The sequence below is a fragment of the Eucyclogobius newberryi genome, unplaced genomic scaffold, assembly GCF_026437365.1.
Source record: "Eucyclogobius newberryi isolate DKJ021-1_F unplaced genomic scaffold, fEucNew1.0.hap1 SCAF_7, whole genome shotgun sequence".
NCBI classification, from domain to species: Eukaryota; Metazoa; Chordata; class Actinopteri; order Gobiiformes; family Gobiidae; genus Eucyclogobius; species Eucyclogobius newberryi.
In genome coordinates, this window is record NW_027316389.1 from 6,328,609 (window position 1) to 6,355,212 (window position 26,604).

At 43.6% G+C, this 26,604-nt stretch overlaps 4 protein-coding genes across 4 annotated transcripts in view; 1 reads left to right on the forward strand and 3 right to left on the reverse strand.

Moving 5' to 3' along the window:
- Positions 1–15,487, forward strand: part of LOC140349310 (sodium channel protein type 4 subunit alpha B-like) — a 97,556-nt gene extending 82,069 nt beyond the window's left edge. Inside the window, exons 23-28 of the mRNA XM_072435594.1 lie at positions 405–680; positions 6,450–7,053; positions 8,223–8,352; positions 12,008–12,094; positions 13,476–13,552; positions 13,640–15,487. Of these exons, the coding sequence (XP_072291695.1) occupies positions 405–680; positions 6,450–7,053; positions 8,223–8,352; positions 12,008–12,094; positions 13,476–13,552; positions 13,640–13,691 (1,226 nt within the window). The 3' untranslated portion in view covers positions 13,692–15,487. The remainder of the gene's footprint in view (positions 1–404; positions 681–6,449; positions 7,054–8,222; positions 8,353–12,007; positions 12,095–13,475; positions 13,553–13,639) is intronic.
- Positions 14,880–15,726, reverse strand: LOC140349368 (gamma-crystallin M2-like). Its single transcript, XM_072435676.1, has 3 exons — positions 15,660–15,726; positions 15,287–15,529; positions 14,880–15,170 (listed from the first exon to the last, which is right to left on the reverse strand). The coding sequence occupies exons 1-3, from the start codon at positions 15,690–15,692 to the stop codon at positions 14,889–14,891; spliced, it is 558 nt and encodes a 185-aa protein (XP_072291777.1). The 5' UTR covers positions 15,693–15,726; the 3' UTR covers positions 14,880–14,888.
- Positions 15,727–20,305: 4,579 nt separating this feature from the next.
- On the reverse strand, positions 20,306–21,152 carry LOC140349369 (gamma-crystallin M2-like). Its single transcript, XM_072435677.1, has 3 exons — positions 21,086–21,152; positions 20,713–20,955; positions 20,306–20,596 (listed from the first exon to the last, which is right to left on the reverse strand). The coding sequence occupies exons 1-3, from the start codon at positions 21,116–21,118 to the stop codon at positions 20,315–20,317; spliced, it is 558 nt and encodes a 185-aa protein (XP_072291778.1). The 5' UTR covers positions 21,119–21,152; the 3' UTR covers positions 20,306–20,314.
- Positions 21,153–25,715: 4,563 nt separating this feature from the next.
- Positions 25,716–26,562, reverse strand: LOC140348620 (gamma-crystallin M2-like). Its single transcript, XM_072434608.1, has 3 exons — positions 26,496–26,562; positions 26,123–26,365; positions 25,716–26,006 (listed from the first exon to the last, which is right to left on the reverse strand). Exons 1-3 carry the CDS (start codon positions 26,526–26,528, stop codon positions 25,725–25,727), a joined length of 558 nt encoding a protein of 185 aa, XP_072290709.1. The 5' UTR covers positions 26,529–26,562; the 3' UTR covers positions 25,716–25,724.
- Between the last annotated feature and the right edge of the window lie 42 nt (positions 26,563–26,604).

Here is a 26,604-nt window from a genome sequence, read left to right on the forward strand (position 1 = left end):
TCGTTCAAAAATACTTTTTATCAAGTACAAGTACAAAAGTAGTGGTTGACGTAAGAGTGATAAAGTATGTGCGGGGTCAAACTGTGGAGTGTGACTGCGGAGGGGAATGTATCTCTACCTCTGTGTCACTTCTACAACTCCAGAGGAAGTGCAGATTCTTCTTCTGCGTCGCTTAGAGCCTAGAGCGCCCTCTTGTGGTCGTGAAATGCGGTTGCCAGTTTGAAAATAACAAACAAAATTATATAATAATGTGTTAATAATATCACATATAAGTCGCTCCGGAGTATAAGTCGCACCCTGGCCAAACTATGAAAAAAATATGGTAAATGGGACGCTGAATATTACGTAATTTTATTTACTCTCGAGCGCGAGTTCGTCCTTGACCGTGCGTCCTGTGTTTCCACCGCAGGGCCGACTGCGAGCACGCCTCTACGACCTCGTGTCCCGGGAGGCTTTCGAGTGGGCGATGCAGGGCGTGATCTTCGCCGGCGTCGTGCTGATGATGACGGAGAGGTACGACATGACGGAGGAGCACGAGAACGTCCTATTCTGGCTCTCCTTCGCCCTCGGCCTCCTCTTCGCCGCCGAAGCCGTCCTCAAGATCTGCGCCTTCAGACTGAGCTACTTCAGCGACGGCCTCAACGTCATCGACTTCGTGGTGGTCGTCCTGTCTGTGCTCGGTGAGTGGCGCGTGTTTAAGGTTTCGATGTGATCCGTTTAAATGCGCCCTACCTCGTTTTTTTACCCTAAAAACGAGTTATTCATGGACATCAAGTGTTTATTTGCACTTTTCGAAACTTTCAGAGGCCGTCCCGGTAAAGCTAACAACAACCTAGCGTGCCGACAGCGCACTTCCTGCTTCGCGGAGGATAAAAGAGGCTCCGTAATCAGATACAGACAGCGCACAGAAGTCTCATTTTCATCCGAATAGCCAAATTTACAGCACATCTGAATCAAATACGGCCCCTTGAACTTAGGTTTCATATTTACGTGCCAACAGATGGGGTTGTGGCAAAGTGGCTAGCACTGGGGTACATTGAAGGATGGGTCAAATGCAGAGGGGGGGCCAATAAAGTGTACCATAACCTATTGTTATAACCTCATTAAAGCGCAATTTGGTGCAATATTAAAAGTAAAGTTAAACAAAAATATAGAGACAAAATGTACTTTTTTAATTGGAATAAAATGCAATTCAAGTCTAGATTTAGTCAAAGGATTCATTTGAGTTTGAGTTACATTTTTGTAGTTCATGTTATCAGGGTTATTAATCACATGTTGTGCCTTTGCCTTGGGGCCCTTTACTCCTGGCACCAGCTGCATCCCATCCACTGTGTTTGTATTACACGGACAGTGTTCTGGATGTTCATTGGACAGAGGCGTTAGACGCCCTTCCCCCACAAATGTTGTCCTCTTTTTGATGAATTGTAATGTTTTCCAGCTGGTTACTGCGCAATGCAACGTTTTCCATCATTTCTAATAACATTGTAGGTGCTCTGGCCCCCTCTAGTGGCGTTGGGGCCCAAAACAGCTGCTTGGTCCACTGACGGTGTAGAGTGGGCCCTGGGTTTGTATCAGTCCACAAGTCAACTATAAAAAATTATCATACATTTAATTGTTATTTTGACAGACTTTAAATAAATAGTCAAATACTATCTATTATCATCAAAAAAGAACAAGCCATTTCCTCTATAATATGTCATAAATATTAATTCTTGAAGCCTTCAGTCACCGTATTTCAACTTTTATTATATTTTATCAAAAAAATCTCAATATACAATGAAAATAATTTACTATTTTGTATAAATAAATAAAAAAAATCTGAAAAAAATAAATACAATAGTTAGATCAGATTTTCAATGTTTATTTACTGTACACAAGATAAATCTGATCATCCAAAACACATAGTGACATCTGTCAGTTATGTCGGTGTAATCCCTCATTCGTCCAGGCGTGTTCCATAGTAGAAAAAGCTTCAGTTGTAGTCATCTGGACTCAGTTTGAAAAAATAGACGTTTCGACTCTCATCCAAGGGTCATTGTCAATAAAAGAATTTAGATCGAGAACTCCGATATTAATACTGTTCTGTGGTAAGACCCGCCCATTGGGAGGAGCCTTCCTGAAGTAGAAAGAGTTGTTTGTTTCAACAGAAACTCCCCCCTTGTATCTACCGAGCCTATTCAGAATTTTAATGGGCTATTAGAATCCTCTTTGTCTTTGTGAGACCCTGGCTCAACCACCCTGAGTACCTGATTATCATCTAAATGCCCTGGTCCTGGTCCTCTACCTTTCCAGGGGTTCAGTATTCCATTATAGATACCAGGAAGATTAAACCTTAGCCCTCCATTTCTGTTTAAAGAAGGTCTTTCTTTTTTAACAAAAATAGCTTCCTTGACTCCTCTTTCAAACCATCTTTTCTCCTGCTTAAAACCTTCACCTCACCGTCTTCAAACGAGTGATTAGAGGCTTCAAGATGGAGATGCACGGCACTCTGAGGTCCTGAACTTGTATTTCTTCTGTGCTGATAAAGCCTCTTGTGTAGCCACCCACCACCCACTACAGCACAAGCTGGGTGTGATCAGAACCTTACAACACAGAGCTCAAGGTGTGCCCACCAGCTCAGAGGGCAAGAAGAAAGAGGAAAAACATGTCTGAAATGCCCTCTCAGCCTGTGGTTACCCCGCTTGGGCCCTCAACAGAGTGAAGAGAACCAAGAAGCAGGACAAAAGGGAAACTGAACAGAGAAGGAAGGGTGTTTCTATCCCTTATGTGTCTGGCCTGTCGGAAAAACTGCAGAGAATTTTTAGACAACACGAAGTCCCTGTTTATTTTAAACCAGGAAACACTTTAAGACAAAAACTGGTTCACCCTAAGGACAAGTTGCCGACTCAAAAACAGAGCAATGTAGTTTATTCGATCCAATGCAGTGAATAAAGCTGTAAAGAACGTTACATAGGTGAGACGAAACAGCCTCTACACAAGAGGCTTTATCAGCACAGAAGAAATACTAGTTCAGGACCTCAGAGTGCAGTGCATCTCCATCTTGAAGCCTCTAATCACTCGTTTGAAGACGGTGAGGTGAAGGTTTTAAGCAGGAGAAAAGATGGTTTGAAAGGGGAGTCAAGGAAGCTATTTTTGTTAAAAAAGAAAGACCTTCTTTAAACAGAAATGGAGGGCGAAGGTTTAATCTTCCTGTTATTTATAATGGGTTACTGAACCCCTGGAAAGGTAGAGGACCAGGACCAGGACATTTAAATGCTAATCAGGTACTCAGGGTGGTTGAGCCAGGGTCTCACAAAGACAAAGAGGATTCTAATAGCCCATTACAATTCTGAATAGGCTCGGTAGATACAAGGGGGGAGTTTCTGTTGAAACAAACAACTCTTTCTACTTCAGGAAGGCTCCACCCAATGGGCGGGTCTTACCACAGAACAGTATTAATATCGGAGTTCTCGATCTAAATTCTTTTATTGACAATGACTCTTGGATGAGAGTCGAAACGTCTATTTTTTCAAACTGAGTCCAGATGACTACAACTGAAGCTTTTTCTACTATCTGTCAGTTATTCAGATTTTCAGAATATCTGTTGTATTTGAAAACAAATAATAATAATTTAAAAAAATAATAATAATTGATTAATAATTAATAATGTACTTGCCATCAGTGACGGCAGTAGTTTTTATCACTTAATAACATTTTGGACCTTGTGAGCACCACCAGAAGTAGAACCAGATGAGTGCTGAACCAGGACATAACGGTGCTAAAGTAGAACCAGATGAGTGCTGAACCAGGACATAACGGTGCTAAAGTAGAACCAGATGAGTGCTGAACCAGGACATAACGGTGCTAAAGTAGATCCAGATGAGTGCTGAACCAGGACATAACGGTGCTAAAGTAGATCCAGATGAGTGCTGAACCAGGACATAACGGTGCTAAAGTAGATCCAGATGAGTGCTGAACCAGGACATAACGGTGCTAAAGTAGATCCAGATGAGTGCTGAACCAGGACATAACGGTGCTAAAGTAGATCCAGATGAGTGCTGAACCAGGACATAACGGTGCTAAAGTAGATCCAGATGAGTGCTGAACCAGGACATAACGGTGCTAAAGTAGATCCAGATGAGTGCTGAACCAGGACATAACGGTGCTAAAGTAGAACCAGATGAGTGCTGAACCAGGACATAACGGTGCTAAAGTAGAACCGGATGAGTGCTGAACCAGGACATAACGGTGCTAAAGTAGATCCGGATGAGTGCTGAACCAGGACATAACGGTGCTAAAGTAGAACCATATGAGTGCTGAACCAGGACATAACGGTGCTAAAGTAGATCCGGATGAGTGCTGAACCAGGACATAACGGTGCTAAAGTAGATCCGGATGAGTGCTGAACCAGGACATAACGGTGCTAAAGTAGAACCAGATGAGTGCTGAACCAGGACATAACGGTGCTAAAGTAGAACCGGATGAGTGCTGAACCAGGACATAACGGTGCTAAAGTAGATCCGGATGAGTGCTGAACCAGGACATAACGGTGCTAAAGTAGATCCGGATGAGTGCTGAACCAGGACATAACGGTGCTAAAGTAGATCCAGATGAGTGCTGAACCAGGACATAACGGTGCTAAAGTAGATCCAGATGAGTGCTGAACCAGGACATAACGGTGCTAAAGTAGATCCAGATGAGTGCTGAACCAGGACATAACGGTGCTAAAGTAGATCCAGATGAGTGCTGAACCAGGACATAACGGTGCTAAAGTAGATCCAGATGAGTGCTGAACCAGGACATAACGGTGCTAAAGTAGATCCAGATGAGTGCTGAACCAGGACATAACGGTGCTAAAGTAGATCCAGATGAGTGCTGAACCAGGACATAACGGTGCTAAAGTAGATCCAGATGAGTGCTGAACCAGGACATAACGGTGCTAAAGTAGATCCAGATGAGTGCTGAACCAGGACATAACGGTGCTAAAGTAGAACCATATGAGTGCTGAACCAGGACATAACGGTGCTAAAGTAGATCCAGATGAGTGCTGAACCAGGACATAACGGTGCTAAAGTAGAACCATATGAGTGCTGAACCAGGACATAACGGTGCTAAAGTAGATCCAGATGAGTGCTGAACCAGGACATAACGGTGCTAAAGTAGATCCAGATGAGTGCTGAACCAGGACATAACGGTGCTAAAGTAGATCCAGATGAGTGCTGAACCAGGACATAACGGTGCTAAAGTAGATCCAGATGAGTGCTGAACCAGGACATAACGGTGCTAAAGTAGAACCAGATGAGTGCTGAACCAGGACATAACGGTGCTAAAGTAGATCCAGATGAGTGCTGAACCAGGACATAACGGTGCTAAAGTAGATCCAGATGAGTGCTGAACCAGGACATAACGGTGCTAAAGTAGATCCAGATGAGTGCTGAACCAGGACATAACGGTGCTAATGTAGATCCAGATGAGTGCTGAACCAGGACATAACGGTGCTAAAGTAGATCCAGATGAGTGCTGAACCAGGACATAACGGTGCTAAAGTAGATCCAGATGAGTGCTGAACCAGGACATAACGGTGCTAAAGTAGATCCAGATGAGTGCTGAACCAGGACATAACGGTGCTAAAGTAGATCCAGATGAGTGCTGAACCAGGACATAACGGTGCTAAAGTAGATCCAGATGAGTGCTGAACCAGGACATAACGGTGCTAAAGTAGATCCAGATGAGTGCTGAACCAGGACATAACGGTGCTAAAGTAGATCCAGATGAGTGCTGAACCAGGACATAACGGTGCTAAAGTAGAACCAGATGAGTGCTGAACCAGGACATAACGGTGCTAAAGTAGATCCAGATGAGTGCTGAACCAGGACATAACGGTGCTAAAGTAGATCCAGATGAGTGCTGAACCAGGACATAACGGTGCTAAAGTAGAACCAGATGAGTGCTGAACCAGGACATAACGGTGCTAAAGTAGAACCAGATGAGTGCTGAACCAGGACATAACGGTGCTAAAGTAGATCCAGATGAGTGCTGAACCAGGACATAACGGTGCTAAAGTAGATCCAGATGAGTGCTGAACCAGGACATAACGGTGCTAAAGTAGATCCAGATGAGTGCTGAACCAGGACATAACGGTGCTAAAGTAGATCCAGATGAGTGCTGAACCAGGACATAACGGTGCTAAAGTAGATCCAGATGAGTGCTGAACCAGGACATAACGGTGCTAAAGTAGATCCAGATGAGTGCTGAACCAGGACATAACGGTGCTAAAGTAGATCCAGATGAGTGCTGAACCAGGACATAACGGTGCTAAAGTAGATCCAGATGAGTGCTGAACCAGGACATAACGGTGCTAAAGTAGATCCAGATGAGTGCTGAACCAGGACATAACGGTGCTAAAGTAGATCCAGATGAGTGCTGAACCAGGACATAACCTTCATCGCCGTCTCACCCTCTTCTCTCAGGTTTGATTCTGTCCGACGTCATTCAATGGTACTTCCTCTCCCTTCACTACTTCCACCTGCTGCGTTTGGGCCGCATCACTCGTATCGTCCACCGTCTCCCTGGCGCGCTGAGGCTCCGCCTTCTCGCCTCTGCCTGGGCCAGGTCTCTGCTGGCGCTCCGCAACCTGGGCCTGCTCCTCTTCGTCCTGGCGTCCGCCTACGCGAGCTTTGGCACCTTCCACTTCGCCCACCTCCGGAAGCTCGCCAATGTCTCGGACGTGTTCAACTTCGAGACGTTCTGGGGCGGCCTGGCCAGCATGTCGATGGCGGTGACGTGGGCCGGCTGGGACGCGCTCCTCCTCCCGAGTCTCCGCACGCCGCCGGACTGCGACCTGATGGGAACCCAGGACCCGTGCGGGAACCCGACTCTGGGCGTGGCCTTCATCCTGTCCTTCCTGTGCCTGAGCAGCTACGTGGTGCTGCTGATGCTGCTCGTCCTCCTCGTGGACATGCTGAACGCCTTCGCCGGGATGAGCTGTGACCCGCTGAGCCCGTTGAATGTGAGCGCCTTCTTCAAAGCCTGGAAGAAGTTTGTGCCCGATTCAGCGCTCTACGTCCAGCGCAGGTGAGAGGAGCGGACTCTGTGTTTCTCTGTCTATCTAAGACCTAGACCAACTGATCCACGAGGGAAATTAGTATCTATATATATTGCCATATTTTACACCAACTAAATTTAAACTTTCGATGGTGCGACGATAAAGGTTCAGCGAGATCTTAGAGTTTTTTTGTGAATTCTCTACGTTTGCGACGAGCCTTTTTACTTGTGTTTTTTGTTCCAGCTCAGGGTCAGACCAAGGCATTTACACTCTTTGGCTATTTACACCTCAGAACTTGTTTTCTTACATTTACCAGTATTATTTTCACGTGTAAATTTTTCCTCTTACAGTATTTTCCAGACTATAAGTCGCACTTTTTTAATAGTTTTGGCCAGGGTGAGACTAACCCTAACCTGACTTTTATGTGATATTATTTGTTATTTTCACACTGGCAACCACAAGAGGGCGCTCTAGGGTCTAAGCGACGCAGAAGAAGAATCTGCACTTCCTCTTCCTCTGGAGTTTGTGGAGTTGTTTAGAAGTGACACAGAGGAAGAAGAATTCAGTGGATTTAGTGATTTGGGGTAAAACTGATGCTTTGGTAAACTTGTTAGCATGTTCTTTATGCTATAGTTATCTGAATAACTGTTCATATGTTACGTTAACATACCAGACACTTACCACAGTTCTGTCTGTGCCTCATGTAGCTGAAGGTGTTAGCGTTAGCATACGTCATGTAGCTGAAGGTGTTAGCGTTAGCATACGTCATGTAGCTGAAGGTGTTAGCGTTAGCATACGTCATGTAGCTGAAGGTGTTAGCGTTAGCATACGTACACCTATTCACCATGTTCTCTCATCTGTTATTATTTTAAACAAGATGAAATGTCTGTTCTTGGTCTTGGATTTTATCAAATAAATTTCCCCCAAAAATGCGACTTATACTCCAGTGCAACTTATATATGTTTTATCTTCTCTATTATGCATTTTCTGGCTGGTGCGACTTATAGTCCAAAAAATATGGTATTAAAGTCGTTCTGGGAATGGCAGGGCCCACATGATACTCTACAGATCTACAGCACTACTACTACTACTACTACTACTACTACTACTACTACTACTACTGCGCCGCCACATGCAGTATCACGATCTCGGTCATATGTAAATGCTTATTGTCGTGCCGGGGTTTTGTCTCCCGCAGTCAGCTCCTGGACTTGTGTGACAAGCTGAAGAAGCCTCTGAGGATCCCCAAACCCTCAGAGCCGGACCTGGACCTGGGCCCCGACGACCCGGTCCACTGTCGGGACGTCCTGCTCGCGTTATCCGTGCAGGTAAACCGCGGGCCGCTCTGTGTTTGAAGGTTGGAAATGAGTAGGATTCTTTACTGAGATGACAGATTTTACAAGCATTTTTATTTTGATATTTAAGCCCTGCCAAAAAGTACACTTCAATAAACAAAATTACTTAATTACAGGTGTTTTTGTGGGGCCAGAAAAGCTTGAAAACAGTCTGTGAAGGGGCTTGTTTGAAGGGGTGGAGGATCTGCTTGTCTCCATGACGATGTTTTTACGCTGCCTCCAGCGTTCAACAGAAAGTTTTTAAAAAAACTCTATTTCCATGAAGTTTGGTTTTAAAGCGCCCCCTACAGGACGAACAACTCGTTGAACTAAAATGCAGCTACGATAAATATATTTAGAATTTTGCTAAAAAATATAAAAATGTTATCAAGGGATAGCACATTTATGAGGTTTATAACTTCACTTCCTGTTTGTAATTGATGACATCACACTAGGAAATTACCCAGCAAACACTGGGGCAAAACTCATCGAATGTCAAATTTTTTTTTTAATTTGCCAAATAAAAATATATGAGAGTGACTTTATTTTGTTGACTTTATGTTTAGAAAGTCAAAAAGTTGTTTCTTTTGTGTAAATTCTGCATAAACTTTGACTGGAACGAGTGTCCCTGTGTGATGTACTTCCTGTCATTTTCTACAGATTTTTCTAAATTTTTCAACGTCATAAAAACCTGTCGTACGTCACTTTAACTTCTCCATGGATGTGTCCACCAGGAATTTTATGCTGCTTTAAATGATTCGCAACTTGCTTAGGAGTAAATAATGAGCACATATTTTAATTAAAGTCTGTTTGTGAAACTTTATAAAACATTTAGCAGAATTTAAACTTTTACATGTGTTTTTTGGACTGGTACCTCAGCGCTGCTTAGTCTCCCTTGTGCCGTTTAACATTCTTATATTAACATTTTTCTAAATCTTTATGGCAAAAAATTAAGGAGAAATTCACTTCGGTGAACTTTGAACCGGGCTGTGCAATTAATCATCTTTTAATTGAGCAAAGCCACAACGTCACTAATGAGCAAGCTTCAGTTGTAGTCATCTGGACTCAGTTAGAAAAAATAGACGTTTCGACTCTCATCCAAGAGTCATTGTCAATAAAAGAATTTAGATCGAGAACTCCGATATTAATACTGTTCTGTGGTAAGACCCGCCCATTGGGAGGAGCCTTCCTGAAGTAGAAAGAGTTGTTTGTTTCAACAGAAACTCCCCCCTTGTATCTACCGAGCCTATTCAGAATTGTAATGGGCTATTAGAATCCTCTTTGTCTTTGTGAGACCCTGGCTCAACCACCCTGAGTACCTGATTAGCATCTAAATGTCCTGGTCCTGGTCCTCTACCTTTCCAGGGGTTCAGTATTCCATTATAAATAACAGGAAGATTAAACCTTAGCCCTCCATTTCTGTTTAAAGAAGGTCTTTCTTTTTTAACAAAAATAGCTTCCTTGACTCCCCTTTCAAACCATCTTTTCTCCTGCTTAAAACCTTCACCTCACCGTCTTCAAACGAGTGATTAGAGGCTTCAAGATGGAGATGCACGGCACTCTGAGGTCCTGAACTTGTATTTCTTCTGTGCTGATAAAGCCTCTTGTGTAGAGGCTGTTTTGTCTCACTATGTACCGTTCTTTACAGCTTTCTTCACTGCATTGGATCGAATAAACTACATTGCTCTGTTTTTGAGTCTGCAACTTGTCCTTAGGGTGAACCAGTTTTTGTCTTAAAGTGTTTCCTGGTTTAAAATAAACAGGGACTTCGTGTTGTCTAAAAATTCTCTGCAGTTTTTCCGACAGGCCAGACACGTAAGGGATAGAAACACCCTTCCTTCTCTGTTCAGTTTCCCTTTTGTCCTGCTTCTTGGTTCTCTTCACTCTGTTGAGAGCCCAAGCGGGGTAACCACAGGCTGAGAGGGCATTTCGGACATGTTTTTCCTCTTTCTTCTTGCCCTCTGAGCTGGTGGGCACACCTTGAGCTCTGTGTTGTAAGGTTCTGATCACCCCCAGCTTGTGCTGTAGTGGGTGGTTGGAACCAAAGAGCAGATACTGGTCCGTGTGTGTAGGTTTCCTATATACTTCTATTTGAAGTTTCCCGTCCTCTCCTCTGATCGTGGAACAATCAAGAAAGGCCAAGCAATTCTCCTTAGCGTCTTCTCTTGTAAACCTGATATGTGGGTCCACAGCATTGATGTGATCAGAGAAGGTTTCCAGCTCTTGTTTCTTGATTGTTACAAAAGTATCATCGACATAGCGGAGCCACAGTTTTGGGGCTATGCCTGAGAATGAGGCCAGTGCCTTCTTCTCAAAGTGCTCCATGTACAGGTTGGCCACTATGGGAGAGACGGGCGAGCCCATGGCACAGCCATGAATCTGTCTGTAAAATTGTCCCCGGAATTTAAAGTAAGTGGTGAGGATCAGACTGCAGGAAGACACCACCCTACAGGAAAGGACCAAACTGACACCTGAACACATATGCAAACTGTTGGACATCTGTCTGAACACCACTTACTTTAAATCTTCTTTAAACAGAAATGGAGGGCTAAGATTCAATCTTCCTGGTATCTATAATGGAATACTGAACCCCTGGAAAGGTAGAGGACCAGGACCAGGACATTTAGATGCTAATCAGGTACTCAGGGTGGTTGAGCCAGGGTCTCACAAAGACAAAGAGGATTCTAATAGCCCATTAAGATTCTGAATAGGCTCGGTAGATACAAGGGGGGAGTTTCTGTTGAAACAAACAACTCTTTCTACTTCAGGAAGGCTCCGCCCAATGGGCGGGTCTTACCACAGAACAGTATTAATATCGGAGTTCTCAATCTAAATTCTTTTATTGACAATGACTCTTGGATGAGAGTCGAAACGTCTATTTTTTCTAACTGAGTCCAGATGACTACAACTGAAGCTTTTTCTACTATGGAACACGCCTGGACGAATGAGGGATTACACTGACGTCACTAATGAGCGATAATTAAGTCTAGAGGTTAACTTTGGTCAGAGATAAATAAATGTTTCAAATATTTATGGCTTCCTTTGTTCCAAATCATTGTTGCTGTTGTTTTTGTAAAGGTTAAGAATGTTCAGCTTGTTGTAGTTGAATTCATGCCAGATAAATCAATTTAATACCATACTGCGGGATATTAAGGGCAAACTACTCTACAGCAATAATCTTAAAGCAGAACCCAGTAACATTTTGACTTTACATTATCGAACGTCTTTGCAAGTCCTCGTGATGGTTTAAGGATGTATTTTCAAGGCGTTTGAAGTGCCCATCGTCGCCCCCTGCTGTCTCGGGGGAGAAAAAACATCAACCCGAAGACAACCCTCCTGAGAAACCCTCGCTCTTTTTTCAATATATGACAAGGTTAAATGTTTTTTTATAATCATAATAATAACTTTTATTTATATAGCGCTTTTCAGTGACCCAAATACGCTGAACATAATAAAAAAGGGGGGGTATTTACAGACAGGGGGGACAACACGTACAATACACATTAATAGTATGTATATAAAGTATGCGATTACGCAGTCTTATTTCGATAAAGAAAGACAGGAAGAAATTTAAAAAAACATTCTTAGGTCATGTTAAATGTTATAATCAACTATTGTTAATTTTTGTGTGTGTTTTAAATCATTTCAGGCCTTAGGAGGCTCTGCGGACAAAGAAGCGCTTCGAGCCAGAATCAAAGAGAAGTATCATGAGTTCATGCCCGGCGACTCTTCTCAGGTGTGTTTAAATACGTACATTTTATGGATTTTTTTTAACGAGTCCGTCAGCTTGTGTTGATGTTTTGGGGGAAAACTTTATGATAAAAGTGAGGCTACCCCAAATAAATTGTCTGTTTGCTGTAACCCGAGTCAACATTTTTCAAGTGGGTTGGACGGTAGGTAATTCTTATTTTTTTTACTTTGAAGGGAAAAAAAAAGATCCAAATCGAAATAATTGAAAAACAAAAGATTTTGACGTTAACAAAATGCTGATATTTTTTTTCAGTCGGCTAGTTTCATACCGGGTCGGTCGGGTTATGGCAAACAGACATATTATTTTGCTCAGCCTGATTTATTTTTGTTTTTACATTCTACAGGAGTTAGGGCTAAACATTTTCAACGCTAAAAGAATAGATTTGTTTGTTGAAAAGGGTGAACTACAAGCGTCGACTCGATTTAAAAGCGTGTATCTGTTTTTGAAAATTTTAAAATCATAATGCGTTTTGTAGCTGGTCATGGACTCTTTCCCAGTAGTTTTGTAGTATCACGATTAGGGCTGGGAATCACAAGGTCCCTCGCGATTCGATACGATACACGGCTCACGATACGATAATATCACGATTTTTCAATACACGCCATAATCGATATATTGATCATGATATTCTGCGATATATCAAAAAAGAATTTAAGAACCCAAGACAATATTTTTCTTTGTTAAACCACGACTTGCGCAAACTCAAAATGAAATACACCAATTTTAATCATCAAAATATTCTAAATGTCAAGTTTTCTTTCTGTAAACGAGCGACAAAATTGTGGCGCGGTCACGAAATAATTTGGGACTTTATACCAAAAATGACTGGTGATGTATCGATACAGCATCCCATGATATCAATACTGTAGTACCAAATTAAGTATCACGATATATTGATATTTCGATATTTTGGCACACCCCTAATCACAATAACGACAGACTGATGATATTTGGACGATGTTGCATGTTTTGTGTTAAAACCTGCCTCAGTTGAGCTTTAATTGTGAAAAATGTGTAAAATGAATCACAAAAGTTCAGAAATATCACCTTTTATTTGAATTTGTTTTTCATTTTTATTTTGAATCACTCTTTTTGTAGCATTTTTATTTGACTATAGACTCGATATTCAAATGTTGCATATCATTCACAATGTTATCTAAAGTGCGACATATTGCCCATGTCCTAAAATGAGTTTTGTGTCGTCGTAACAAAAAACAATACCACTTTTTGACCTTAATACATTTAAATATTATAATAATCTTGTGATCGATTGTGTGGGATCTAGTTTGTGCATAAAAGAGCAGGAATAGTGAATATTTTAGGTCATTTTGAGTGTTTTTTTAAATATTTTTATTCCGTCTTTTAGGACTCTTGTGAAAGCAGCTGCACTCTGCCAATGAACCAGGAGAGGGCGACGCCTGCTGCGACCGTGGAGCTCCAAGAGTGATCTGGAAGAAGAAGAAGAAGAAGAAGAAGAAGAAGAAGAAGAAGAAGAAGAAGAAGAAGAAGAAGAAGAAGAAGAAGAAGAAGAAGAAGAAGAAGAAGAAGAAGAAGAAGAAGAAGAAGAAGAAGAAGCTACTAAACACACTAACATTTACTTTTACTCGTTACAAACTGACACGTTACTAATGGCGACGATAAACCCGGGAAGTCACACTTTAACAGAACTCGCAAGCAACAAGTGCCGTCATTTTTGTGCAAGGTGATAGAAAGACACTCACAGTTATTGATGTATGCGAACTGTCACCTTAGTATAAAGTACATTAACAGTCTTTCCCTCGAGCTTTAGTTTAGGTTGAATATTAACTGGTTAAACAGTGTTTTCTTGACTCGTTTTCGCGATCTCAACCGTGAAAACACCGGATCGTGTGCTTTATTTAGAGAAGTGGGCCCTGTTTTTAGATTCTTTGATACTTTTATGAATGCGCAAAACAAAAATGATATAAGTCACACTAATAAAGGAGACTATGGCTGATAAAGGAGATCCATAGTCTTTTTTTATCCCCCATAGTCATATAAAACAAACTAAACTATCAACTGGTATGACAAATAATACTTTTGTCTCGTTGTGTTATCTTAAAAAGCATTAAAAGAAGCTGCACTTTATAAAACGTAAGTGTTTAAAGATTGAATAGAGGCACTTTTGTGATTCATTTGACTATTTTGTCAGATAATTAAACCTCAACTCCACTCACTCTTTAGTTTGAGTCCAGTTCCTTGTGTGACTTTGTGAATTAAACCTGTTTCTTTAATGATGATGATGTGATATAATGTGAAGCCCTAAACTGAGCCGTGTTTAGCAGCTTTATTTTAAATGTGTTTGTATTTTTTAACTCCACATAACCACTACAGATAATTCAAACAAAGTTACTGAATAAATGGATTAGCTTTGTTTTTTTACTACATTGACTTTTTACTACATGTTTTTTTTTACTATATAAACACTTTTTTTCTAAAATGTTTGTGAGTGATTGTGAATTTGGACCCGGAAGTGTTTCTCTTTCACCAGTTGAACACGGGACACTAACTGATAGAAAACATTCAGATTATGAGCCCTCTGTGTTGTAAATGTAGTATTAGGAAACTCTTTGACAGATTATAGAGCTGTTCATCAGCAGTTTCAGAATGTACTTATTAAAGCCAATTCCCTTCAAATCTGTCATGTTCACCAACATGTCACTGAACTGCAGCTGCTAAACACAAGTGTTACCAACACTAGTTTAATAAAGACGACAGATACTTCATATTCAGGTTAAACTCTTTATTCATCAGTCAGAGTCTAGTAGTAAGAGTCCATGATGCGCTTCATGCTCATGAACCTGGAGCCTCCGCTGAAGCCCATGTTTGTGAAGTTGCGGTACTCTCCGGGCCTCATGTACATCATGCGTCCTCTGTAGTGAGGCTGCTCGTACATCAGCCAGTGGCCGTCCATCACGTTGCAGGACATGCAGCTGTTCATGCGGTAACGGTCCATGACGTGGTCACAGTCGTCCATCAGCTCGTGCATCTGACCGCCGTAGTTCTCACGCTCGTACATGCGCATGCGGTAAGAGCCGCGGTGCTGAGGACCAACAGCAGACAGAGTTACACACAGTTTTAAACAAGTGAATGATCTGACTTAGACTGGAGGCTTTTCTGAGCCTATTCAGGTTAAACTCTTTATGAAACTGGACTGACCATGGGGATCATGCGGCAGGAGCGGATGCAGTCGCTCATGCCAAACATGCTCATGTAGTCGGAGTACTCGCCCCTCCTCATGAAGTACTGGTTGCCCATGTAGTTGGTGCGGTCGTAGACCATGAAGCAGCCCCTCTCCACTCTGCAGGAGTGACACTTGTTCATGTAGGAGGACATGTCAGAACAGTCTGAACTGCACTCATAGGAACGGCCCCCGAAGTTCCTGTCCTCGTAGAAGACAATCTGGAACAAACACAAGACAGGATTACTGACAGGTTCACTGAGATTATTTCAGGGCCTATGAAAGTGAAGACTTCTGTTTAACTTGTCGTACTCGTACCACACACTGAGAACCACAGCTCTGTAAACTCACCTTGCCGCCCATGTTCATGCCGCTGGAGGTCATGTTGTCGGTGTTTGACTGTTGAGCTGTTGTGACAAACTGCTTTACCTGTCGCGGAGGCTGCTCTTTATAGTACCTGAGCAGCCGCGGCGCCATTGTCCAAAGCGGCAGGATCAGCCTTTTTTGTGTCCGGAACTCATAATTGGAATTTTCTGGTCTGGTCCTTCTCTAGTCCTGGTTTAGTCCTGGTTTAGTCCTGGTTTAGTCTAGTTCTGATGTGTGTTTTGTGGACTCTTTAGTTTGAGTCCAGTTCCTTGTGTGACTTTGTGAATTAAACCTGTTTCTTTAATGATGATGATGTGATATAATGTGAAGCCCTAAACTGAGCCGTGTTTAGCAGCTTTATTTTAAATGTGTTTGTATCTTTTAACTCCACATAACCACTACAGGAATTTGAAATGTTCAATGAATACTTTTTTCTAAAATGCTGACCAGTTACAGAGGAGATTTGTGAATGAATGAATTTGAATGATTGTGTAAATGATTTATCTTGAGGAACCGGAGGAACTGTCTGGGGAGAGGGGAGTCATGGCATCTCTGCATCAAATGCTTGATATTGCCTTTAGAAATACCAATAAAAAACCTCTGCTACTATCAAACGTAATAATTTATTCAGAGTGACAAGTTTAGTTGTTGCAGCCCCATAAACCCCTCATCGTCGTTACATTGTCGTTAATTCAATTCAGTTTATTTTTGTAACGGCCAAAATCACAACAGCCGTTACCTCGGAGGGCGACAGTGAAAAACAAAGTAAACAATGTTCATAGGGACTTAGACAAAATGTTCCAGGCTCCCCTGTCCTCAGACCCTCCTTCTCCACCAGGAGAAACGACAAAACCTTCTTGGGGAAAAAGTATAAACCTTGAGGAGTTCCACAGTGAAGGAGACTCCCACAGACGGACTCAGGAGGAGAACCAGTTCATCAGGAGGAGAACCAGTTCATCAGGAGGAAAACCAGTTCATCAGGAGGAGAACCAGTTCATCAGGAGGAGAACCAGTTCATCAGGAGGAGAACCAGTTCTTCAGGAGGAGAACCAGTTCTTCCAGGCATATGAAGAGCCGTTCATATGGAGTAGAGACAGGGTCTCCAGGGAGTCGAGGAGCATCTGGGTCCACAGGTCATCAATGGGGGGGGGGGGGGGGGTTTCAGGTTTCATTGATAAATACAGCTGAGTGTCGTCTGCATAGCAGTGGAAGTTAATGCCATGCTTTCTGATAATGTTGCCTAATGGCAGCATATAAAGAGTAAACCGAATTGGACCAAGTACTGACCCTTGTGGCACACCACAAGTTACTTTACGGGCGGCAGTAGCTCAGTGGTAGAGTGCTCGTCTTCTGATCCAAAGGTCGGCGGTTCGACTCCCGCAGAGCGGTCAGATCCACTGGCCCGCAGGTTGGCGGTGCGATCGCAGCTGCCTCATGTGAATACTGCTGTTGTGTCCTTGGGCAAGACACTTAACCCAACTTGCCCCCCAGTGTCTGCGTACATATGGGGTGTGAATGTGTGTGTGAATGGGTGACTGGTTCCTTGATGTAAAGCGCTTTGAGTACCTTGACGGTAGAAAAGCGCTATATAAATGTGACCATTTACTTTAGAGCTTGGTGAGGAGCTCTGGTTTACATTAACAAATTGGAACCTATCAGATAAATATGATTTAAACCGGCTGAGGGCTGTTCCTCCAACACCTACATCACATTCTAACCTCTGCAGTAGAATGTTGTGGTCGATGGTGTCAAACGCTGCGCTGAGGTCCAACAGGACCAGGATTGAGACCAGTCCATCGTCAGCGGCTAATAACAAATCATTTGTGACTTTAACTAGTGCAGTTTCAGTGCTGTGGTGGGCTCTGAACCCTGCAGCGGTGGGCTCTGAACCCTGCTGCGGTGGGCTCTGAACCCTGCTGCGGTGGGCTCTGAACCCTGCTATGGTGGGCTCTGAACCCTGCTGCGGTGGGCTCTGAACCCTGCTGCGGTGGGCTCTGAACCCTGCTGCGGTGGGCTCTGAACCCTGCTATGGTGGGCTCTGAACCCTGCTGCGGTGGGCTCTGAACCCTGCTGCGGTGGGCTCTGAACCCTGCTGCGGTGGGCTCTGAACCCTGCTGTGGTGGGCTCTGAACCCTGACTGGAAAACTTCAAATAAGTTATTGTCCTGCAGGTGGCGACAAAGCTGTTTTACTACAACTTTTTCAAGGATTTTAGAGACGAAGGGAAGATTTGAAATAGGTCTGTAGTTTACCAATAGGTCGGGATCTAGATTAGGCTTTTTCAGAAGAGGTTTAATGACTGCATGTTTGAAGGACTGTGGAACATAGCCACTTTCGAGTGAAGTATTTATTATATTAAGAATAGGGTCTATAATTAGGGGAGAATGTCTTTGAGGAGCTTGGAATGGGGTCTAGGACACAAGTTGAGCTTTTAGAGGACATAATGGCTGAAGTTATCTCTGCTTGATCAACAGCTGTGAACCTTTCTAGGTTTACAGGTGGATTTATATGGGACGTTAGATTTACAGCTTGGGCTAGTTCAGGGCTAATAGCGGGGGTAATTTCATCTAATTTATCTCTGATTGTTTTTATTTTATTGTTAAAAAATAGGAGGAAATCATCAGAGCTAAGTGTAGCTGGGATTGAGGGCTCTACTGCACTGTGACAGTTTGTTAGCCTAGCTACAGTGCTGAAAAGGAATTTAGTGTTACTTTTGTTGACTTCTATTAGATTTGAATAATATCTGGTTTGGGCCTTACGCAGAGCCTGCTTATAGGACAGCAGGCAACTTTTCCATGCTTTTAGGGATTCTTCTGTGTGAGAGCGACAACATGGTCTTTTTCTAATGTTCTAACTCTTTGTTTATGTGAACGCGCCTCTTCATTGTACCATGAAGAGGCGCACTTTGGCCTAATGACCTTTTCTTTCAACGGAGCTGCAACATCAAGAGCAGACTTCAGGGAATCATTCATTGTCAAGTCGACAAATTGGTCACTTACCCTGGGACTAAAACTATTCTCAGCAGGATCACATGACATGTCACTAAACATTGGCTCTATCATTTCTTTGAACTTTGAGATAGATTTTTCAGATATTGTCCTTTTCATTATAACTTTATTCTGTGGGGTTGAGTGATCTTTAAGAATAAACTGAAAGGTAATTAGGTAATGATCTGACAAAATAGGGTTTTGAGGGAGGACACTGAGGTCACTAATCTCTGTTCCATACGTTAGGACAAGATCCAGAGTGTTCTTGTGAGTGTGAGTCGGTTTATTTACATTCTGAGCAAAACCAATGCTGTCTTACAGCGTGCTGGAATTATTACTGAGAGAGTCATCACTCACGTTCACGTGGATATTAAAGTCACCAGCTATAACTATTTTATCCCAGGCTAACACTAAGTTTGATAAAAAGTCAGAAAACTGTTAAATTCTCTGAATAGGGACCAGGAAGTTGGGAGATAACTATGAACAAAACTCCTTTTTGGTTTACTCAAAAGTAGGGTTGCGTGTGAGATCACTGCCACACCACCACCTTGGCTTGTGCTCCTGGTGGTCTGAAAGTTAATATGAGTGGATGGGGTGGACTCATTTAGTCTTACGTAATCATCTTGTTGAAGGCAAGTTTCCGTCAGAGCTAGAAGATCTAAAGATCTTCAAAAGCCTAAGATTTCCTTCGATGTCACCAATTCTGGCCTCTGGAAAACACCTGATGCTAGCTGCTGGTAGCTTCACGTCTCTGACCATAGAACTTCCAATTACTAGAGTGTCACGAGTTCATTCAGCGGGCATGTGATTGCTGAGGGGAGAAAACCTATTGTAGACGGGAAGCTAACGGTGCGCTAAGGTTTGACGTTTAGTGTCTTGTTCCCTCCGAACTGTCACAAATTGGTCTCTATATTGTTCCTGGTCTAGTCCCGGCTGCACGGGAGATGCTGAGGCTAGTCTTAGCCTTGCTAGAACTGCTAATGCTAAAGCTGCGCCCTGTTGCGTGGTCCAGTAAACCTGATGCTACAACCTGGCTATAGCTAGATTTTAGCTCCTCCAAACAGCGGAGTTGCGCTTCTAACTCGGTAACCCTGGCCTCCAAAGCTTTCACTACACTGCACTTCACGCACCTGTCGACAGAGAAAGAGCCACGGTTCTGACTCGACATACGACAACTTGAGCAGGTAAATGCAGAGGGAGATTCAGCCATGACGCTAGCGGCTAGGCTAGCTCAGGCTGAGCCGAAACGAGGCAGACGATGCTCTTCTGTCAGAGGGTTCTGTGCAGGATCTTTCAGCTGGTTTAGATAAAGCTGATTTGGGAGATGCAAAAGACGAGGCCGTGAGGCCTGTTCTTCTTTTGTCAGTGTGTAAACCTGTTACAGAGTTTTTCTATGACCCGGAAGTGTGAAAACATTCAGATTATGAGCCCTCTGTGTTGTAAATGTAGTATTAGGAAACTCTTTGACAGATTATAGAGCTGTTCATCAGCAGTTTCAGAATGTACTTATTAAAGCCAATTCCCTTCAAATCTGTCATGTTCACCAACATGTCACTGAACTGCAGCTGCTAAACACAAGTGTTACCAACACTAGTTTAATAAAGACGACAGATACTTCATATTCAGGTTAAACTCTTTATTCATCAGTCAGAGTCTAGTAGTAAGAGTCCATGATGCGCTTCATGCTCATGAACCTGGAGCCTCCGCTGAAGCCCATGTTTGTGAAGTTGCGGTACTCTCCGGGCCTCATGTACATCATGCGTCCTCTGTAGTGAGGCTGCTCGTACATCAGCCAGTGGCCGTCCATCACGTTGCAGGACATGCAGCTGTTCATGCGGTAACGGTCCATGACGTGGTCACAGTCGTCCATCAGCTCGTGCATCTGACCGCCGTAGTTCTCACGCTCGTACATGCGCATGCGGTAAGAGCCGCGGTGCTGAGGACCAACAGCAGACAGAGTTACACACAGTTTTAAACAAGTGAATGATCTGACTTAGACTGGAGGCTTTTCTGAGCCTATTCAGGTTAAACTCTTTATGAAACTGGACTGACCATGGGGATCATGCGGCAGGAGCGGATGCAGTCGCTCATGCCAAACATGCTCATGTAGTCGGAGTACTCGCCCCTCCTCATGAAGTACTGGTTGCCCATGTAGTTGGTGCGGTCGTAGACCATGAAGCAGCCCCTCTCCACTCTGCAGGAGTGACACTTGTTCATGTAGGAGGACATGTCAGAACAGTCTGAACTGCACTCATAGGAACGGCCCCCGAAGTTCCTGTCCTCGTAGAAGACAATCTGGAACAAACACAAGACAGGATTACTGACAGGTTCACTGAGATTATTTCAGGGCCTATGAAAGTGAAGACTTCTGTTTAACTTGTCGTACTCGTACCACACACTGAGAACCACAGCTCTGTAAACTCACCTTGCCGCCCATGTTCATGCCGCTGGAGGTCATGTTGTCGGTGTTTGACTGTTGAGCTGTTGTGACAAACTGCTTTACCTGTCGCGGAGGCTGCTCTTTATAGTACCTGAGCAGCCGCGGCGCCATTGTCCAACGCGGCAGGATCAGCCTTTTTTGTGTCCGGAACTCATAATTGGAATTTTCTGGTCTGGTCCTTCTCTAGTCCTGGTTTAGTCCTGGTTTAGTCCTGGTTTAGTCTAGTTCTGATGTGTGTTTTGTGGACTCTTTAGTTTGAGTCCAGTTCCTTGTGTGACTTTGTGAATTAAACCTGTTTCTTTAATGATGATGATGTGATATAATGTGAAGCCCTAAACTGAGCCGTGTTTAGCAGCTTTATTTTAAATGTGTTTGTATCTTTTAACTCCACATAACCACTACAGATGCTTCAAACAAAGTTACTGAATGAATGGATTAGCTCTGTTCTTTTTTACTACATGAATATTTTTTTCTGAAATGTTGTCCAGCTACAGCTGTGTGAATGATCGTGTGAATGCTTTTGAAAATGGTTTTGTGAGTAATTGTGTGAATCATTGTTTGAATTATTGTGTGAATGATTTCATCTTGAGGAACCGGAGGAACTGTCTGGGGAGAGAGAAGTCATGGTGTCTCTGCATCAAATGCTTGATATTACCTTTAGAAATGCCCATAAACACCTCTGTTAATATCAAATGTAATCATTTATTCAGAGTGACAAGTTTAGTTGTTGCAGCCCCATAAACCCCTCATCCTTAAGGTGTTACATCATTACATGGTTGTTACATAATTGTTACGTAGTTGTTACATCAGTACATAATTGTTACGTAGTTGTTACATCAGTACATAATTGTTACGTAGTTGTTACGTAGTTGTTACATCATTACATGGTTGTTACATAGTTGTTACATCATTACATGGTTGTTATAGTTGTTACATCATTACATGGTTGTTACATAGTTGTTACATCATTACATGGTTGTTACATCATTACATGGTTGTTATAGTTGTTACATCATTACATGGTTGTTACATAGTTGTTACATCATTACATGGTTGTTACATAGTTGTTACATCATTACATGGTTGTTACATAGTTGTTACATCATTACATGGTTGTTACATAGTTGTTACATCATTACATGGTTGTTACATCATTACATGGTTGTTATAGTTGTTACATCATTACATGGTTGTTACATAGTTGTTACATCATTACATGGTTGTTACATAGTTGTTACATCATTACATGGTTGTTACATAGTTGTTACATCATTACATGGTTGTTACATAGTTGTTACATCATTACATGGTTGTTACAGATTTGTTACATCATTACATCATCGTTACATCGCTGTTAGATCAGATTGATCGCAGAGGTAGTGAGGGTCGATCGCGCCGTAGCGCGTCGGAAAGCACCGAAAAGCGTTGAAGTGCGCTATGTAATGCAGAGGAAGGAGGTGAGAGGAAGTTCTGGTCAAGGTCAATCTTCTATCATTAGTGTAGTTGTGGTCAGTATATGTTATTTTCATAATACTCGGCTGTATTAAGTATTATCTTAAGTCCTGCGCAGATGAACTGTGTAGAGTTATGGAGCATGTCTTCAACATGAGCCTGAAGCTGAGGGTGGTACCACAGGTCTGGAAGACCTCCTGTCTGGTACCTGTGCCTAAGACACCGCGCCCCAAAGACCTCAACAGCTTCAGGCCGGTGGCTCTCACGTCCCACCTGATGTAGACACTGGAGCGGCTGGTCCTGGACCACCTCCGCTCCACCGTGAGCTCAGCCATGGACCCGCTGCAGTTTGCATATCGGTCTGGCATCGGAGTGGAGGACGCCGTCATCTCCCTGCTGCACCGCTCTCTCTCTCACCTGGAAAAGCCTGGCAGCTCTGTGAGGATCCTGTTCTTCGATCTCTCCAGCACCTTCAACACCATCCAGCCGCTGCTCCTGAGGGACAAGCTGGAGACGGCTGGTGTGGAGTATGACCTGGCAGAGTGGATCCTGGACTACCTCACGGACCGACCCCAGTTTGTGAGAGCCCGGAACTGTGTGTCTGACACTCGGACCTGCAGTGTGGGGGCGCCCCAGGGCACTGTCCTCGCGCCCTTTCTCTTCACCCTTTACACTGCAGACTTCAGACATGACACGGACAGCTGTGTCCTGCAGAAGTTCTCTGATGACTCTGCCATCATCGGACTCATCATGGACGGCGATGACGAGGAGTACAGAGGACTGGAGCAGGACTTTGTGGACTGGTGTCAGCGGAACCACCTCCTCATCAACGCGGGGAAGACCAAGGAGATGGTGGTGGATTTCCGCAGACGCCACCCCACTGCCCCCTCACCAGTGAACATCCAGGGACGGGACATTGAGAGAGTGGACTCGTACAAGTACCTGGGTGTTCATCTGAACCACAAACTGGACTGGACTCATAACACAGACGTACTGTACAGGAAGAGCCAGAGTCGGCTCTACCTCCTGAGGAGACTCAGGTCTTTTGGAGTGACAGGGCCACTCCTGAAGACCTTCTACGACTCTGTGGTGGCATCAGCCCTCCTGTACGGTGTGGCCTGCTGGAGCAGCAGCATCACAGAGAGGGAGAGGAGGAAGCTGGACAGAGTCATCAAGAAGTCCAGCTCCGTCCTGGGCTGTGCTCTGGACTCGGTGCAGGAGGTGGGGGACAGGAGGGTCCTGGCTAGATTCACATCTATGCTGGACCATGAGTGTCGCTCCCTGCAGGACACTCTCTCCGCTCTGGAGAGCAGCTTCAGTGAGAGACTGATCCACCCTCGCTGTGTGAAGGAAAGGTTCCGTAGGTCTTTCCTTCCTGCTGCTGTCAGACTCTACAACAAACACTGTTAGTCCTGAACATGTGCAATACTGACGTAACCATGTGCAATACCATCATACTTACATGCAATAGTGTCACATTCATGTGCATATAACTGATGTAAATAGAGTGTTTATTTTACCATTATTATTAGTATTATCTTGTCTTACGCTAGCTGTTTTTATTTTATTTTATCTTTATTTTTCCCCTCCATTCCTTAATATAGGAGTTTTTGTTTATAAGAGTTCTTCTATTAAGAGTGTTTTTCAAACTTCCTTTGAGTTATCTGTCCTTTTCCTCTGTATCTACCTGCATTGCAACAATGAAATTTCCCCAAGTGTGGACAACAAAGCATTATCTTATCTTATGTATTAAATGGTCTAGTTAAATAGCAGATTTTCTCTCTCCTTTTTATATTGCACATTTGTATAATGTATAATTGCCCACCCCTGGACTAGACACTACATTTAGACAGAAACACAGTTTAACCAAGCGTTTTGTCGCCTTGAATTGCAGGGGAAGAGCACAATACAGTACGATTCAACTAAGTTCAATATTTCCATATTTTTCTTTACGTTTTCATTGTGCAACTCCGTTGCCCGCGCCGTTGTTGCCCTGCACACGTGCACGTTTTAGATCCACTCGTCTCCAGAAGCTTTCCAAAGCACCAGTTCCCAGCCGTACTTTGGAGTCTCTTTGACCAAATGGATTACTGGCTAAAGGCATTTCCAGCAGTACAGTTTGCAGTGCTTCTCGGAGCCTGTGAGCCATTGATATTGCTCGTAGTTGGAACTTTGAAAGTGGCGAACGAACCTGCCTGTAACAGACTTTGCAGCGTCAGTGTCGGTGTTGGACGACCTCTCCTTACAATGTCTAACTTTTGAAAAGTTCGTCTTGAGAAAGGCGTTAATAATTATATCCTCGACCAAATCGATATATTGTCCTCCTTCCACATTGTGGGTTGAAAAAACAGTTTAGTAGTACACAGATTAATGTGTCTGTCAAATCAAGTTTCCTAGTTCTGAGGTTCTGCTTAGCCCCGCCCATAGGACCTGCCTCTCAATATTGCTGATCCAATCAAAAGACGTGCACGTGATGCACCTGCTGCTCCTGTGTAACAGCAGCAGACGTACAAGAGCCAACTCTGAAGCTGATTGGTTGACACATCATTTTCATTTCCATTCACTTTAAGCCATAAGCACCCTCACTGTTGAGTCTGAAGGCCTCGGCAGGTTTTAGATCCCTGGCAACACATGACGGCTGAATATGATTGGATAAAGATCTAACATAAAGACCAGCCTCCAAATCTGAACCTGGGACAGAAGCAGTGCAACAAGAGGAAAGACATGAAATGAAGACTATAAGTCTTACTCTGGGGAATAATTTAATACATATTTGTTCAGAATAGCAGAGAAGGCCTTGCTGGTCCTGACGGCCCACCACTGGATAAAGCTGATTTGGGAGATGCAAAAGACGAGGCCGTGAGGCCTGTTCTTCTTTTGTCAGTGTGTAAACCTGTTACAGAGTTTTTCTATGACCCGGAAGTGTGAAAACATTCAGATTATGAGCCCTCTGTGTTGTAAATGTAGTATTAGGAAACTCTTTGACAGATTATAGAGCTGTTCATCAGCAGTTTCAGAATGTACTTATTAAAGCCAATTCCCTTCAAATCTGTCATGTTCACCAACATGTCACTGAACTGCAGCTGCTAAACACAAGTGTTACCAACACTAGTTTAATAAAGACGACAGATACTTCATATTCAGGTTAAACTCTTTATTCATCAGTCAGAGTCTAGTAGTAAGAGTCCATGATGCGCTTCATGCTCATGAACCTGGAGCCTCCGCTGAAGCCCATGTTTGTGAAGTTGCGGTACTCTCCGGGCCTCATGTACATCATGCGTCCTCTGTAGTGAGGCTGCTCGTACATCAGCCAGTGGCCGTCCATCACGTTGCAGGACATGCAGCTGTTCATGCGGTAACGGTCCATGACGTGGTCACAGTCGTCCATCAGCTCGTGCATCTGACCGCCGTAGTTCTCACGCTCGTACATGCGCATGCGGTAAGAGCCGCGGTGCTGAGGACCAACAGCAGACAGAGTTACACACAGTTTTAAACAAGTGAATGATCTGACTTAGACTGGAGGCTTTTCTGAGCCTATTCAGGTTAAACTCTTTATGAAACTGGACTGACCATGGGGATCATGCGGCAGGAGCGGATGCAGTCGCTCATGCCAAACATGCTCATGTAGTCGGAGTACTCGCCCCTCCTCATGAAGTACTGGTTGCCCATGTAGTTGGTGCGGTCGTAGACCATGAAGCAGCCCCTCTCCACTCTGCAGGAGTGACACTTGTTCATGTAGGAGGACATGTCAGAACAGTCTGAACTGCACTCATAGGAACGGCCCCCGAAGTTCCTGTCCTCGTAGAAGACAATCTGGAACAAACACAAGACAGGATTACTGACAGGTTCACTGAGATTATTTCAGGGCCTATGAAAGTGAAGACTTCTGTTTAACTTGTCGTACTCGTACCACACACTGAGAACCACAGCTCTGTAAACTCACCTTGCCGCCCATGTTCATGCCGCTGGAGGTCATGTTGTCGGTGTTTGACTGTTGAGCTGTTGTGACAAACTGCTTTACCTGTCGCGGAGGCTGCTCTTTATAGTACCTG

Bases quoted from the DNA above. Each gene is read 5' to 3' on its own strand.
- LOC140349368 (XM_072435676.1), bottom strand. From the start codon at position 15,692: ATGACCTCCAGCGGCATGAACATGGGCGGCAAG. The intron at 15,530-15,659 runs GTGAGTTTACAG...TGTTTGTTCCAG, and splicing joins GCATGAACATGGGCGGCAAG to ATTGTCTTCTACGAGGACAG. The intron at 15,171-15,286 runs GTCAGTCCAGTT...GTTGGTCCTCAG, and splicing joins CCTGCCGCATGATCCCCATG to CACCGCGGCTCTTACCGCAT.
- LOC140349369 (XM_072435677.1), bottom strand. From the start codon at position 21,118: ATGACCTCCAGCGGCATGAACATGGGCGGCAAG. The intron at 20,956-21,085 runs GTGAGTTTACAG...TGTTTGTTCCAG, and splicing joins GCATGAACATGGGCGGCAAG to ATTGTCTTCTACGAGGACAG. The intron at 20,597-20,712 runs GTCAGTCCAGTT...GTTGGTCCTCAG, and splicing joins CCTGCCGCATGATCCCCATG to CACCGCGGCTCTTACCGCAT.
- LOC140348620 (XM_072434608.1), bottom strand. From the start codon at position 26,528: ATGACCTCCAGCGGCATGAACATGGGCGGCAAG. The intron at 26,366-26,495 runs GTGAGTTTACAG...TGTTTGTTCCAG, and splicing joins GCATGAACATGGGCGGCAAG to ATTGTCTTCTACGAGGACAG. The intron at 26,007-26,122 runs GTCAGTCCAGTT...GTTGGTCCTCAG, and splicing joins CCTGCCGCATGATCCCCATG to CACCGCGGCTCTTACCGCAT.